This window comes from Piliocolobus tephrosceles, chromosome 4 (assembly GCF_002776525.5).
Source record: "Piliocolobus tephrosceles isolate RC106 chromosome 4, ASM277652v3, whole genome shotgun sequence".
Classification (NCBI taxonomy): domain Eukaryota; kingdom Metazoa; phylum Chordata; class Mammalia; order Primates; family Cercopithecidae; genus Piliocolobus; species Piliocolobus tephrosceles.
The window spans coordinates 666,723-682,699 of NC_045437.1; the positions used below are offsets into that span (position 1 = coordinate 666,723).

General features: G+C 55.1%; 2 protein-coding genes across 2 annotated transcripts in view; both read right to left on the reverse strand.

The window, feature by feature from the left end:
* Positions 1-31: 31 nt before the first annotated feature.
* LOC111527987 (probable palmitoyltransferase ZDHHC11B) lies at positions 32-14,761 on the reverse strand. Its single transcript, XM_031935411.1, has 7 exons — positions 14,746-14,761; positions 14,394-14,592; positions 13,416-13,517; positions 12,463-12,587; positions 9,827-9,982; positions 3,991-4,106; positions 32-522 (listed from the first exon to the last, which is right to left on the reverse strand). The coding sequence occupies exons 1-7, from the start codon at positions 14,759-14,761 to the stop codon at positions 484-486; spliced, it is 753 nt and encodes a 250-aa protein (XP_031791271.1). The 3' UTR covers positions 32-483.
* A 946-nt stretch (positions 14,762-15,707) lies between these two features.
* BRD9 (bromodomain containing 9) overlaps positions 15,708-15,977 on the reverse strand; it is a 4,191-nt gene continuing 3,921 nt past the window's right edge. The window contains exon 6 of the mRNA XM_031935412.1: positions 15,708-15,773. Coding sequence (XP_031791272.1) covers positions 15,708-15,773 — 66 coding nt within the window. The remainder of the gene's footprint in view (positions 15,774-15,977) is intronic.

The following is a 15,977-nucleotide window of genomic DNA, read 5'->3' on the forward strand; positions in this document are numbered from 1 at the left end:
CGCTTCCTGAAACCCTGTTTGTGAAGCCAACCCTGGCCCTGCTGGGCGGGGCTCCAGGGTCACGGCGCCCCCAGAGCTCCCATTTACTTACCACCTTGACTCAGAAACGGGTTGGACTCTCAGAGCTTACAATTTATACGAAACACTATGAGAGATCATCAGAAACACATTCGGACTCACAACCACACAGTGTTCATGGAGAGATGTAGAAATAAATAAGAGGGTCTTATTCTTGTGCGTTAGTTTAGATGTTAGTTATGAAGAAGGGAGTGAAGAATGTAGTTTCTGCAAGTAAGACAAGCACATCGAGATAGATAATTTGGTATAATTTAACAACGTTAAACAAAACTATTTTATCTTCTACTGCATCATCCCATGATGTCAAAAATGTCTCATCATAGGTGAATTATTTTCCAGTCATTTGAGTTAAGAAAAGAATACAGTTATTCTTCAGTGACCAAGCAACTGCAGAAAGCTGACAACTTACCCCTGTCCAGATGAGCCCAGGGTGCCGTCTCTTTGCTGTGGGGTAAACGAAAATGCGTAACATGAAAAAAGAAGTTGTCGACATGCAGCTGATTCTTACATAAAAGTCAAGTCTATTATTAGTGGGTTTTGAGGAATGGTACCTGGAGTTCTCTTGGGTCCTGAGTTCAGATCTCAGAACCACTTACGTGTGTACATGTTTTCATTTCTCTCTGATGAGAAACTGGGAGTGGGATTCTGGTCATAGACATTTATCTTTTGAAGAAATGCCAAACTGCCTTCCAAAGCGGTGGCACTTTACACCCTCATTTAACTCCCACTAGCAACGCAGGAGACTTGCAATTTCTCTACAACTTCACCAACCCTCGGTGGTGTCTGTCTTTTTGATGACAGGCATCCTCCCGGGTGTGTGGTAGTATCTGATTGTGGTTTTAATTTGCAGCTGCCTGATGTAGAACGATGTTGACATTTTTTTCCATGTGCTTATGTGGCATCCATATATCTATGTATCTACCTTGGTAAGGAGTTTGTTCAAATCTTTTGCCCATTTTATGTATGTATGTATGTATTTTTATTTATTTTTGTAGAGATGCCCAGGCTGGTCTTGAACTTTTGGCCTCCAGCAATTCTCTTGCTTGGCCTCCCACAGCACTGAGATTATAGGTGCTTCCCATTGTGCCCCACTCTCTTGTCCATTTGAAAAACTGGGTTTCTTGTTTGTTTGTGTGTGTGTTTTTTGTTTGTTTTTTACAACTGCATTTTGAAAGCTCTTTATGTCTTTGTGTATTCTGGACATCAGTCTAAGACTTGAAAATATTTTGTTTGTCTGTGGCTTGCACAGGAATGAACACCTTGCTTTATTGTGCTTTGCTTTACCGCACTTCACAGATACTGTTTTTTTTTTGTTTTTTGTTTTTACAAATTGAGGGTTTGTGGCAACCCTGGTCAAGCAAGTCTATCGGCGCCATTTTCCCCGCACCATGTGCTCACTTTGAGTGTCAGTGGAAGCAGCTTTCAGCAATAAAGCACTTTTAATTCAGACACAGAGTTTTTAGACACAATGCTGTTGCACACGTGTCATGTAAACATAGCTTTTATACGCACTGGGACACCAGAAGTTCACGTGACTTGTTTTACTGAGAAGTTCACTTTATTGTGGTTTTCTACAACCAAACCTGCAATCTCTCTCATGTGTGCCCGTATTTTTATTTTCTTAATGGTGACTTTTGAAGAGCAAATATTTTCCAATTTGGTAAAGTCCAAACTATGATTTTTTTCTTTAATAGCCAGTGATTTTGGTGTCATATCAAAGAAAAGCTTTGTCTCACTAAAGATCACAGAGATTTCATTCTATGCTTGCTTCTAGAAGTGTTCTATGTTCAGCTTTTAAGTTTAGGTGTCAGATGGATTTGGGGCTAATTTTTCTGTGGGGAATGAAGTGGTCCTGGGTAATCTTTGTACAGGTATGAAGAACTCAATCATTCTTTTTTCTTTTCCATGTGGATATCCAATTGTTCTAGTACCACTTGTTGAACTATAATTTCTCCCCATTTAATTATTTTAGTACCATTATTTAAAGTCAATTGACCATAAATGAAAGGTTTAACTTTGGACCTTTCTTCTGGTCCATTTCCGTATATCTATGTCGGTGCCACACTGTTTTTATTACTGTAGCTCTCTCTATGTCAGCACCACACTGTCTTTAGTGCTACAGCTTTAGAGTAAAATTTAAAGCCTCGTTGCATAAGTTCTCCAATTTTATTTTTTCTCAAAATCGTTTTAGCTAGTACAGTTTAGGTCTTTTGAATTTTCATATACATTTCAGGACCACCTTGTCATTTCTGCTAAACCAGAAGCCTGCTGGGGTTCAGCAGGGATTGTGGTAAATCTGTACATCAGGTTTGGGGAAAATTGCTCTTTTAATAGTACTTTTTTCCAACCTACGAACTCTTCACTCAATAGAGCATCTCTGACTTCTCTCAGTCATGGTGTGTAGCTTTCAGTGTACATATTTGCACAAGGTTTGTCGAATTTATTCTTTTTTATAAGATTGTGAAAGGAAGTTTTAAAAATATAACCCAGATTTTTCATTGCTGGTGGATAGAGATGTGTGAGGATGTATTTTAATATGTGCCCCACATCCTTGTTAAGCGATTTTATTATCTTAACTGGGTCTTAAAATATACTTTTAGGATTTATTGCCTGCAAATAAACACAGTTTTACTTTGTATTCTGTGTGCCTTCATTTTCCCTGCCACATTGGGCCAGCCGGAATGTTCCTGTGACGTTAGAAGGAGGAGGAAGGGGTGTCATCGCCTGTGCCCAGCCTCAAAGAGAGGGTCACCAGCCTTTCACCAGGAAATGTCATGTCAGGTCCACAGGGTGCTTTCCTGTCAATCCTAGGTCACTGAGATGTGTTAAAAATCATGAATGGGAACTTGCTGGTAACAAATCCTTTTCTGCATTGATTGGCTTGATCACATGGTTACCGTCCTCTATGGGACGAACGTGCTGAGCTGTAGTAATTGATTTCTAGGCCTGGAGTGATATCAGTTGGCCACAGTGCATGGTCCTGCCCGGTGCTGCTGGATTTGGTTTGCCAAGGTCTTATCAGTGGTCTTTGCCTGTGTCTCCTGAATGTATTGGCTTACGAACGCCTGGCTTTGGTGTCAGGTTGATGGTGGCATTGCTGAATGAGTTGGGAAGTGTTGCTTCCTTCTCTGGTTTCTGAAAGAGTCTGTGTGTAGTTGGTATTATATTTTTTTCTTAAAATCTCTGCTAGAATTCATGCATGAAGACTTCAGGGTCTGAGATTTTTCTTCACTGGGAGATTTTAAATTAGTAGTTCAGTCTCTTGGCTGTTCAATGTCTATTGAGATTTTCTATGTCTTCTTGAGTTAGTTACTTAACTGAAAATGGAACTAACTTCCTTAAGTTAAAAAGCGTGTTTCAGGCCAGGTACAGTAGCTCATGCCTGTAATCCCAGCACATTCGGAGGTCAAGGCAGGCAGATCACCTGAGGCCAGAAGTTTGAGACCAGCCTGGCATGTCAAAACCACATCTCTACTAAAAATACAAAAATAAAAATTTGCCGGGTGTAGTAGTACAAATCTGCAATCCCAGCTACTTGGGAGGCTGAGGCAGGCAAATTGTTTGAACCCAGGAAGTGGAGGCTACAGTGAGCCGAGATCTCACCACTTCACTCCACCCTGGGCAACAGAGCGAGACTCTGTCTCAAAAAAACAAAAATGAAATGTTCAGGAGACTCAGTTCCATTACTATCTTTGCACTAGGAAGTCATTGGTGCATTTCCGGTATTTCAGTTCACAAAGACACACAGACACACCCATGCACATAGCCTCACACACAGACACACACGCACCACACACACTCACAGCAGAGTTCACAGGCTGCACTACCCTGAAGCAAAGGAGCGTGCCAACCACAGAGTGACCTTAGACACTGTCCCAGGCCTGAGACATGGAACAGAGACACAAGCAGTACCTGGAGAAATCCTTCCTCCATTTGCGCGCATGCATCTTTCCTCGCCGCTTGGTGTTCTGAACTCTCTTCTTGGCGGGTCTTAATGAGATACTCAAAGGTGGTCATCTTCTTGGCCTCTGGAAAGGGGAAAGGAGGAACAGGACAAGTTACCAGCCCTGCAGCTTTGCACAGGACAGTTCAGAAAGGCAGCCAACGCCACTGACCCAGCCCCTGCGCAGGGAGCGGTGCTCCGCCCACCCTGCAGGCCCTGTGAGGCCAGGATGGGTGCAGGCGCCTCGTGGGTCCAGCTCCACAGCTAGCTGATGTTCAGCAAGGGAGGTCTGCAGCTGTGACCTGGGGACCGGCACCGGCCCACACCCCCCTGCCCACCAAGGCCTCACTGAGCTGCATCGTCAGTGGTGTCAGAAGAGAAGCTGCCTCTCACAGACCTGGGTCCCCCATACCATGCAGCCTGAGAGGTTGCTCCAGATCCCCTGGGAATGCTGGCGGGGGTCAGAGGCCAGCTCAGGAGGGGCCGCTCTGTCTGAGGGTCCAGGTGGCCTGCGCGGGGTTCCTCACATCTGGACACGGGGTGGGGCACACCTTGGGGGATGCACAGAGACCCCGAAGTCGGAGGACCACACAGTGTGGCGGCCACCCCAAGGTGCTGGCTAGTGGGTCCTGGGACCACACATTCCTGCGGGGGCTCAGAGCCCCAGGCCCAGGAGGTGAACACGAGTGCCATCAGTGCCACTCAGCACAGCCTCTGATGGGGCTGAGACAGGTCACATCCCTGCAGCCCTGCACAGAGCCCACCTCAGCAGGCCAGCCAGAGCCCCATCCACCCGGCCTGTAATGCAGGCAGCAAAGCAGTGCATCGAAGCAAAGGAAAACCTGAGACACCTGTTTATCTAAAAGACTCATCTTAATAAACGTTAATCAAATGGGCTCTGCACCTATTTCAGCCACGAGCTTCCGTGGAGGGGCCAAAATCTCCATGCTTCTTTCCCTAAACACCAACACCGTGAGAGCTGATGTCTCGTGTTTTCTGGAGACTGGGACAGCCGCCCACAGAGGCCTATTTGCAGTGAGGAGCAGATGGCGGTGGGTGCCCTATGGAGTTGCCTGCAGCCAGCCCAGCCCCGTCGCCTGCAGTGTTTTGGGTGTTCAGCCCTGGCCAGGCCCTGAGCTGCTTCACATGGCTCTGGCTAGTCCTCCACGCCCCCCAGAACCTGTCGTGGTTTGACCACACAAACTTTTGCTTGTTTATATTCAAGTTAAAATATATGTTCTTTTGCCCAGGTTTGCACAAATACCATCAAAACCAGATTTTCAGCATGCCCTGTGGCTCCCAGAGGCCCGCTTGGTGCAGGTGAGCTCTGTGGGAAACAGTTAACCTGAGCGTCATGGGGAGGTTGAGGGCAGGGAAGCCGCGAAACCTCCCAGGTGGGCCCAGGGTCTCCAGTATGGCCAGGGCTCCCTGGCCGGCCGGGCAATGTGGGGAAGGCTGTGCTTCCCTGACCTCATCAAGCAGGTTTTCTCTATGATCTACTGTGAATGTGGCTCCCATCCATCTCTGGAAGGCAGCCCCACACCACTCACCTGCTCAGGGAATTGTGCCCTCGCCACGAGCACTGAGGACTCTCCAAGGTCCATCTTCCAGCTTCAAAATGAAGTCTGAGTGGCCAGCTGCTTCTGACACAGCTCCCCATGGCCCCCTACCCGACACCTGCCCCCAGATGAACAGAACACACATGCAGGCCAGGCTGCACCTCCAGGAGCCTGCACAGGAAACTGGCGACCTTGCCCCGAGGACCACCCTCCACAGCTGCCTCAGCCTCATGGAGTGGGAGGCAGATGGTCTCTCAGGCCTCTGGATGAGAACACAGCCCAGAGCCCCAGTGGACGCCTCTCCAGGGACCCTGGCAGACACACAGCTCAGAGGTGCTGGCCTCCTGACCACAGAGGCTGAGGTGATGATGTGCTGCACTGAGCGGCTACATTATGGGGCAGTTTTACCACAACTAACAATAACCCATCTACTGACTTTGTCCTGGAAATCTATTCTTTGATGCCTAAATACCCTAAAATCAACACATTCAGCCCTGGCTCTGTCAAGGTCTGAGAGACCTGTGGCCCGTGTTCTGCTCATGGAAGCACTCATCACTCCAGTCGCCCAGGTTGGGACCCAGGGGCCCGCGGAGGCCCCATCCTCATGTTGACCTCAGTGGGCCTTTAAGTGCTGCTGGTTTTGAGTCCCAGACAGCTCCCCAGGCCACCCTTCCTCGTGTTTGCGAGCTCGCCATGATTCACGGATGACCCTGAAGGCTGCCTGCCAGCTCCGTGTGCCTGGCTTCCCTCTGGGATGTCGGGCACAAGGTGGCCCGCGTTTCTCACTGCCTGCCTGCCCACATTCAGATCCTTCAGGAAATGCCTCGGTGACCAGGACCCCTGACATGGTTTCTTGGCTTCTCTGGCTCAGCTGGGATGTCTCCACACTAGACAAACTCATACAACCACGGCAGGCCACCCCGCACCACCTCCTCCTGGAGGCCACAGGCAGCCACAGGATGGGTGGGTGGGGACCGAGCCGCATTTTAGCGGGAGTCCAGGGTCTTCCTTGGAGCCCCAGCAGCTGTTTGGGAAAGGGAGCGCCAGCCCATGCCCAGAGCCACAGTCTCCCAGGTCCAGGGGTGGCTGACCAGCCAAGGGCAGGTGCCTAAGGTTGCCGGTAGGTACACTGGGGCGAGGCCCTGCAGAGAGAGAAGGTCCCATCAGCTGCTCTGCACTGGCCTCTTCCGTACCACACAAGCCCTGAGCCAGCTGGGTGGGCTCGTGGCCACACCTCCCTGCTGTGTGCAGGTCCCCTCCTTGGCATGACTCCTCTGGGGACCCTTCCCAAGCCGCTCGGGCCAAGTGGGTAACCAGGAGAGCCTGTGGTGAGACACCTCCTGCATCGACAGTCTCAGAGGCCAAAAGCAAGGGAGGCTGGGAGTCGCCTGGGGCTGTGGAGCCGGGAGCCCTGCCAGGTAGAGAAGCAGCTCCCAGCTGTCCTGGAGTCACTGCCCAGGGAGGCTCTGGGTCATGGGGGCGGCCCTAGGCCAGGGCGTCGTGCCTCCAGGCATCATGCTGTCTGCTGTGGTCGTGTGAGTTTGTCTGCCCACAGCAGCCACCTGCCTGTCCTTTCATGTTTCTCCCACACCTGATTTGGGTTTTGTGTTCAAGAAGCCCGTTGCAAACGCAGTGCCTGGCTCAGAGGACAGACCAGGCCATCCCTCCCAGCCCCACATGGCTTCAGGCCCACTGCACTTCCCTGCTCTCCCCAGGCCTGACATAGGCTGGCGGGGGCATCTCCTTGCTGGTCTCTGATGTGGGGACAGGTACTACTGCAGGAGACAGGAACAAATGGCTGATGCCCCCAGATGGCAAAGGTTCGTCCTCTGGGACCTCACACCCTTCAGGAAGCAGTCTGTGTGTGGGCCACGCCTCCCCAAATGCCAGCAGCACAGGCTTCCACAGCATCAATGGTGCCACGTCCAGGGCCAGCGTGGGAGTCACGTGCGGGTCAGAAGCCTTGAGAAAGGAGAGGCACACGGTGTAGCCATCAGTGGCGCCCCTGAGCTTGGTCCCAAATGCAGGGGCGAAGCAATAGGTCGTGTGTCTGCACCTATGGTCAAGCACACAGATGCCCACTTTGCCTCTAGGACTACAGCCGGGCACCTGGGAGCAACAGGGTGCTGGTGTCGGCCCTCGGGGTGGGCCGTGTGCTGGGGGCCTGGCCTTCTGCCCCTCATATGCCCACTGAACAGTGCATGTGTGAGCAGCAGCCAGCTCCTGGCATGCTCTGCACTGTGTGGCCGTGGCCGGGGCTGGCAGAGCCATTCGGGCACAGCGTGCATCAAGGGTAGATGGCCTCTAGGGCTCCAGCACCTTCCATGGGTCAAGCTTCCTCTGGGGGCTTCTGGATCCACCATGAGCAGGAGAGTCCCGGTGACGTCCAGGTCAGGCACAGTCTTCATGGCCCCTGGGACCGCACCACCGTGCCTGCTGCTGCCCCCTGCTCCTCCGCCGCCTGAGGCGAGGGCCAGCTTCTTCACAGCACAAGGGCCGTCCACACTTGTTCCTGTCTCATTCTTCACCCTCTCGCCCCAGCGTGCAGGTGACCATGCCTCGCCCACAGAAGCCTGCAGCCCCCTGACGTGCTCAGTACACAGTGGGCACTGAGTATTTTAACCCAAGGAAACATTTTGTGCACAAAGTTGGGAAAGAATGACAAGTGCAGACTTTGTATCACTGGGCAGTTTGGGCATCCGTTAATCTGCAGCACATGTGGAAAAGACCACGTGGGCTTCAGCCCAAGCTTGGCCGATTCTCGTGTTGCGGGGGGACTTGCCCTGACTCTGAGCATCTGAGGGTGAGAGATTTCCTGATAAGGAGAGATGATGAATTCTGGGTGGAGTGAAACTCCAGGAAAGCCTTTGTGGTAAACCCAAAATATTTAAATATAAGAAAGATTGCTAGATAATTCTAGAAAGTACTTTTTAAAATATTCCTGAATCTAAGAGGGGTGGAGAGTTTTGAAACAGGCCCAAATGACTTCTCACTCTTAAGGGTTTAGGCTTCGGGAACGGGCAGCCTGAGACATTCTACAAGGCAGACGCGTGTCTCTGTGAAGTTACATCTGAGGCTTTAGTTCCATTCCATTCAGTAAACATATCCTAAGCACCTATTCTATACAGGCACTGGCCTTGATGTCCAAAACTAAAATTCTGAAAACACCACATTCAGCACTGTGTCCATATGATTTAATCCAGTGATTTTCATTGCACTTTCATTAAAAAAAATTCAACCTTCAGGCAAGACAACAGTGACTACAAGATGTGCGTTAGAGGTGTGTCTTATAAAACGTTCCCACAGTTGTGTGGGGACGGTGGTTTGTAGGGTAACCTTTGGTTATGAACAAGGAGCCTCTTGGTGGTGCACGTTCATTCTGAGCTGGGCATTCTCGCCACAACTGCAGGCAGGGGCTGCTCTACAGATGGGGGTGAGCCCAGAGCCTGACCCACCCGACTCCCTCCGCCCTGACCAGGGCTTGGCCAAGCTGTCGGGAGCAGGGCATTCTTGGGGGCTGGCCTGGACACATTCTGCTGCCCATGTCCAAAGAAAACCCCTGAGAGGCCACAGCCTCGGGGCCACCACTGCTCAGAGAATGGAAGACGCTTTGCAGCTGGCCCACCATGACCAAAATGGCTAATGCCAGGAGCAGGGAGGTTGTTGTTACTTCCAACAACAGGTTTCCCTGGGGCTGGAGAGTTTACCCTCCCTGGTTCAGCAACATGACTGACCGCCTAACACTGTGCCCGCTGTGAGACTCAGCAAGACCAACTCTCGCTTCAGTTGTCTAGTTAGTGGGTGACCTGCCTGTAATATTTTTCATTGTTAGAATTTCTACTTGCTGCTTTTCTAAGTCCACCTGTTCTTATTTCATAATGTCCTGTTCTTATTTCATAATGTCCTGTTCTTCCCTAATAGATCCCATTTCATTTTCTCTGAACATTTTAAACTTGTTACTTCAAGCACCCGGCACTGCTCCTGCAGGTCTCTGTGTGAGTTTAGCTCCTTGCTGGGCCTGCTGGGCCCTCATGGCTTTAATTTCTTCCTGTGATTTGCCCTTTTTGTCCATGATCTAATTTCTGGGACAGGCTGACCCTGAACACATGCGAACACGGGGGACAAAGACACCGGCCCCAGGCATGGGGGACTCAGGGTTGGGAACATACTAAGGTAGATGTGTAAGATGAGCAGCTCTGACCACCCAGGCTTGGGGGAATCGGGGGGCTTAGGGTGGGGGACATACTCAGGTAGATGTGGAAGATGAGCAGCTGGCCCAGCTGCACCAAGCCAAGCAGGTCCAGCAGGAGCACGACCATGCCGATGATCACGACTATCAGGGTCTGCACCTGCACCGGGAACAGGGGAAGGAACAGCAGCCACGTGTTCGTATTCTTGACATCTGTCGAGACAAGGGAGAGACACTGTGTCCAGCACCTGTTGACGGGTGCCACATCAGGTGGATGTCGCAGACCAGAGCTTGCTGGGGATGGGGCAGCGTGGGGACAGCTGGCGCAAGGGATGCCTCCCTGCCCAAGTGGACGCCTCCGGTACCTGAAGGCCCCGTGGGTCCTGCTGCCTGCGGTTGGTTTTTATGATCCCTTCTTTATGGATCTGGGAGGTGAGGCTCCGACAGGGTCACTAAGTGCCAGGGCCCCAGCACTCACCCCTTCCTCACTAAGTGCAGGGGTCACAGCGCCTGCCGACTCTGCCGGGCCCCAGCACCCATCCCTTCCTCATGGCCCACGCTATGTCCCTGGGCCCTCTGCACCCTAAAACAGCCGCCTTCAAATAGAACAGGAAAGCCACAGCTCTCGCCTGGGGTCATTTCTAAGACACGGTCCTCTGAGACACTGGGCTGCCAACACTCAAAACCACAACACTTCCAAAAACCAGGCATAATGCAGAATGGCAGAGGGTCAGACAAGGTAGAATGGGAGAGGGTTGGGGAAGGCAGAATGGCAGAAGGTTGGATTCAGCGTGGATGTCTTTGGGTGACAGAGCGTGGATGTCTTTGGGTGATGGACCCTCTCTGGAACTGGTGGCCTCGGGGGCCATCCTAGTAAGGCAAACACCACAGTCGGCCAGACGGGACTGCAGCTCAATGTGCCCGGGCCAGGCTGGACCCCACACTGCCCCCTTAGCCGTGACATCACGATGAGTCCAGCCCATGGTAACAAGGAGCTGCTTTGCTCAGGGCCCTGCTGGTTTTAAAGTCCTGCAGAATCATCTGGAACAGCAAACCCAGGAAATCGCTCAGTCCACAGTCAATGAACTCACACCGAGCCACTGGCACTACCGTGTGGAAGCAGCATGTTCCAGGAGAGAAGCCAGCACATGCCATCTCGGCCACCTCTTGCCTCTCACTCTCTCCTGGCATCCCCCATGGTGACAGCCCAGACAACGTGGAGGCTGCTGGGGAAGGTGACTTGCTACGGGGGGAAGAACACAACAGGCGTCGTCTTGGGCTTGGGTCTGCTGAGGTCAGGGCCTCGCCAGGGTGGGGCTGGCTTTCAGGAAGGGCTTCAGAAGCGGCTGTGAGGCCCTGGTGGCATCGGTCACGCTTCAAAGTGGAAGGAGGAGCTTTAGGGCCTTCCACATGGAGCTGGCAAAGCTCATCCTTGAAAAAAAAAGTCACACTGTGTTGGCTCTGGAATGTTCTGGAACAAGGGGCAGGCAAGTCCTGCCTCTCTTGCCACCTGGGCCGTGTGCAGTGCGGGTGCAGCCACGCCTGGGGCCGAGACTGGCAGTCTTGACCCACACCCCAAGGAGCTGCTCTGGCCCAGGTCCTCCTGGTCAGGGTCCCAGCGCTGCTGCGATAAATACAAGTGGTGGTGGGTGCGGGCAGCTCCCACAGCAGACTCTTGCACTCCGAGGCAGGGCTCTGATGTCCAGCTACAGGACAAGAGGGCACACGGCCTCCGCATTCCATGGCAGACTCCTGTGGTCCAAGGCAGCCCTCTGATGGCCAGCTGCAGGACAGGCGGACACGCTGCCCCTGCATTCCACGGCAGACTCTTGCGCTCCGAGGCAGGCCTCTGACATCCAGCTTCAGGACAGGCAGACATGCTGCCTCCACAGGGTCCAGGGAGGTCCTCCCACCTCTGCCAGCTCCTGGGGCTCCGGGGGACCCTGGGCTGTGGCTGTGTGACTCCAACCCTGCCTCCATCCTCACGGGGCTGCCTCCCTCTACGTCTCTCCTTTCTCTTATAAGCACCGTCATGGCTGGATTTGGGCCTCCTGGGACCACCCAGTATGAGACTCCCACCTCAGATCTTAAGTCACAGTGGCAGACCCATTTCCTGAGGACACTGGCATCACAGACTCCGAGGACACTGGCATCACGGGGTCTGGGTTTGGCGTGGACTTACCGCTGGAGCCCACAGTCCTCACCGCCACGTCTCTCCTGTGGCTCAGTGCGGGTATCCCAGGCTCTGGGCCCACTTGGCCAAGAGCCTCAGCACCCTACAGACTACAGCCCAGCACCCTCAGTGCTGCCTCTACTCTCTCTCCCCATGGGCTGCTCCTACTGGACAGACACCCCCACTGTCCCACAGCCACGTGGCCCCACAGGACAGCGTGACAGGTGCTGCAGGGCGGGGGCAGAGCTGGACCCCACTGTCTCTCACCTGTCGTGACCTGCAGCATTCACAGAGCAGTGCAGCCAGTGCCTTTCCCAAGCCTGCCTCCTGCACGCTGGGGGCTGCTGGGCTGCGTGGACCCTGGGCTACTGCCTTCGGCCCAGGTCAGAGCCTGCCTGGTGCTGCCCACCCTGGCCTCTCCCTGGGGCAAGAGGGGCCGACCACCTCCAGATCCGATACTACTGCCCAGAAAGATGGCTGGAGGTGAGGCTGAGGCCCCCCAAGAGTGGCAGCCACGTACCTTCATAGTTGGGGTCCGTGCGGAGCACCCCGGGGTTCACAAAGTACTGGACGAGGATGTACAGCAGGATGGTGATCAGGCAAAGCATGCCGGCTGTGGCTGAGGCCACGGTGCTGAAGAAGAACCTGCCAGGAGACACACAGGCAGGCATGGGAGGTGGGAAACGGGAGCAGTGGGGCACGGGGGCAGGTGTGGGGTCACGGAGGCAGGTGTGGGGGGCACGGGGGCAGAGGGGCATGGGGGCGGGGGGGGGGGGGGGGGGGGAAGGAGGCGGGGCGGGGAGGGGGGTACGAGAATAAGAGAGAGAACAAACATCTTGGAAAAATATATTTGAAGTTATAGTCTATGAAAGTTATCCTCCTCTCACTAGAGAGGTTTACATGCAAATCCAAGAAATACAGAGAACTCCAGACAGATACTATACAAGACAACCATCCTCAAGGCACATAGTAATCAGGTTCTTTTCCCTGGTGATCTTCACAACTCAGGGCTGCTGACAGCCAGGGCTCAGAACACCAGGCCTTGAGAGTCCCTGGATCCTCCACCACAGTCAGGGGAAACACCTCTCGTCAGTCCCCGCTGGGTGCCCACTGCCTTTCCGTGGCCCCACCCCTGTGCTGGATGAGCCTCAGCCCGGGTGGAGAGAAGGCAGCCCGGCCCAGGACAGTGTGGTCAGGAAGCCTCAGCCAGGGCGGCCCAGCAAATGCCCACGTTGGACCTCCAGGGACTTAACACTGTGCGGATGAGCTTGTCCAGGGACGGCCGCACCACAGCCCCAGAGCCAGAAAGGAGGCCGGGGCACGCAGGCACCAAGCGTCACCACATCAGGACAGGGACGCAGCCCCAAGACGACCCTCCACCCTTTCACCACGAGGACCCCTGCCCACAGACCCCCTCCCTTCCGAATTCCCCCAAGCCTGGCCCGTGCCGGCCATCCCCGCTGTGCCCCTCACCAGTAATTACGGCTTCCCACGCAGTTGCTGATCCACTTGCAGTGGTGGTCGAAGCCAGATACACACTTATTGCAGGAAATGCAGTGTTTGGTTTTCTTATTCCTGGATGGATGAATCGGGGAACGGCTGTCAGGCCCCAAGTGCGCAGGCTGGGCCAGGGCCGGAGCCCCATCTCCGGGAGCCAGGTGCCTCGGGGGAACCAGCCCTGTGGGGCCTGGGGAGTGGGCGTTCGGCGGGGAATGGGAGGCTGGGGGAGGGAGTTGAGGCCTGTAGGGAGGAGGAGAAGCAGGGCAGCGCTGGACAGAGGTAGCCACAGGGCAGGAGGAGCCCGTGTCTGTGGTGGGTGCAGACGCCAGAGCGTAGACCACCCCCCAGCCTTCCTGCACCAGCCTCACTCTGGGCAATGGTCCTGGAGGAGGCCGCACCTGCCCCATGGTTCCAGGACTTGAGGCTAGGGGCTTGGATCCCACCCGTGCCTACAGTACCTCCCTTGCAGCCGACAGCAGCCCTGCAGCCACCCCCTACGCCATCACGGATGCCCCCCGGGCCCCAGGAAACACTGGAACCCTTCCCTCCCTCTTTCCCTGGGGCTTGCCTTGAAAACCCCCAAGAAAGACAGTGCTCTCTTGCCCTGGGATCACGGGGGAGGGACCTCGTGCACGAAATGCACTGAGGACCAAACGTGCCTGAGTGCCACTGCGTTCCATTCCAGGGGAGCAGCGGGTCACCTGTAGGTGACAGACACAGCCCTCCAGCCTCAGCCCTGCCTGCAAAGGAGTTGGGGTGGCCTGGCACTGTGCCCCCTTCACAGCACAATGAGGGGCTATCCACCTGCAGCCACAGGGCCGGTCCCCAGAAGCTCCATTAGCGTCAGCTGTGGCCATGGCAGGGGCCCTGTGGGGCCAGCAGTGACCTGAGCCCCCGCGCCCCTGGAGGTGACCCTGACACCGCGGGGCCTCGGCGAGGGTGGACACTCACACGGTGACCTTGCACAGGTGGCAGAACTGGTTCTGGATCACGTGTGCGTGTTTCGATCTGTCGAAGATCGGCATGGGCTGAGAGTAGTTCTTCACGAGTCTGACATCGAAGTCGGCCGGGTCGATGCAGGAGGCAATCAGGTGGACGACGAGGTGGAAGGAGAAGATCCCCCCGGTCACCTGGCACGTCAAGGAAGAACCTGGCCCAGGGCCTGGTCAGCCTGGCACGAGGCGTCCCCATGAGGCCCAAGGGCCCAGGAGAGGTGAGGCCGCCAGTCAGCCCTACTCACCCAACCCTGCACACCCAGTCCTGCACACTGGAGCCCAGCTCAACCAGGCTTGGCTCTGCTCACCCAGTCCTGCGCACATGGCCCTGTACACCTAGGCCTGCAGACCTGAGCCCTGCACACTCAGCCCTGCTTACATGGCCCTGCTCACCCAGCCCTGCACACCTGAGCCCTGCTCACCTGGCCCTGTTCACCGGGCCCTGTTCACTGGGCCTCCTCACATGGCCCTGCACACCTGGCCCTACACACCCAAGCCCAGCTCAACCAGGTCCAGCCCTGGTCACATGGCCCTGCTCACCCAGCCCTGCACACACGGCCCTGTACACCTAGGCCTGCAGACCTGAGCCCTGCACACTCAGCCCTGCTCACCCGAGCCCTGCTCAGTCAGCCCTGCACACCAAGCCCTGCACACACCACCCTGCACACCCGGCCCTGCACACCCAAGCCCTGCACACCTGGCCCTGCTCACCCGGCCCTGCACATCCAGTCCTGCCCACTTGGCCCTATTTACCCAGCGCCGCACACACAGCCCTGCTTACCCAGGCCCAGAGGAGACGAGACCACCCATCAGCCCTGCACACACAGCCCTGTGCCAGGCAGGGACCGGGATGGCTGCCCCCATGCCCTTTTTGTTCATCCCTGTTGGACACAGGGCAAATCCCCCACAGAATGCACTGCACCCCCAGAGGCTCAGCCAGCCCAGCCAAGCACAGTGACCCCAAAGCCCTTTACACCTTGAGGGACAGACCTGGGTGTAAACACAGCCAGACGCAGCCCCAAAGGCCCTGGGGAGCCTGGGTTCTTTTATACCAGAGACCCCCGAGCACTGGGACAGAAGCACAGCCTCAGACGGCAGGAGAGGGGGAGGAGGCAGGGAGCTGCACAATCTACCCGCTCCCTCTAGACCCCAGATGGCTGCTCAGGGACCCTCTCCCCGAGACTCGCTCAGGGAAGCCCCCCTAGACTCGCTCATGGACCCCAGACTCACTCAGGGCCCCTCCAGACTCTCTCAAGGACCCCAGACTCATTCAGGGACCCTGGGCCTCTGCCTCGGAGCCTGGCTGTGGGGGCACTGGGTAGAGGGTCCTTGTCCCCTGGAGCCAGGAGAAGCTGGGCTCCCCATGACCGGGACATCAGCTCCCGCCCTCAGATCCTGGCTCCCTCCTCCTTTCACCCTGGGACCAACACAGACTCCCCATGGCAACCAAACAGAAGGGGTGGAGCGCGGGCCCTCCCGTCACCCTGCCTGGCCCCTGGACTGCCTTCTAGCCAGGAGTTCACGGTTGACAGTCGTCTCC

Excerpts from the sequence above, each read along its gene's own strand:
- LOC111527987 (XM_031935411.1), bottom strand. Across the intron at positions 13,518-14,393 it reads CACCTGTGCAAGGTCACCGT|GAATAAGAAAACCAAACACT; the intron begins GTGAGTGTCCAC and ends TCATCCATCCAG. Across the intron at positions 523-3,990 it reads TGGAGGAAGGATTTCTCCAG|CAAAGAGACGGCACCCTGGG; the intron begins GTACTGCTTGTG and ends TTTACCCCACAG.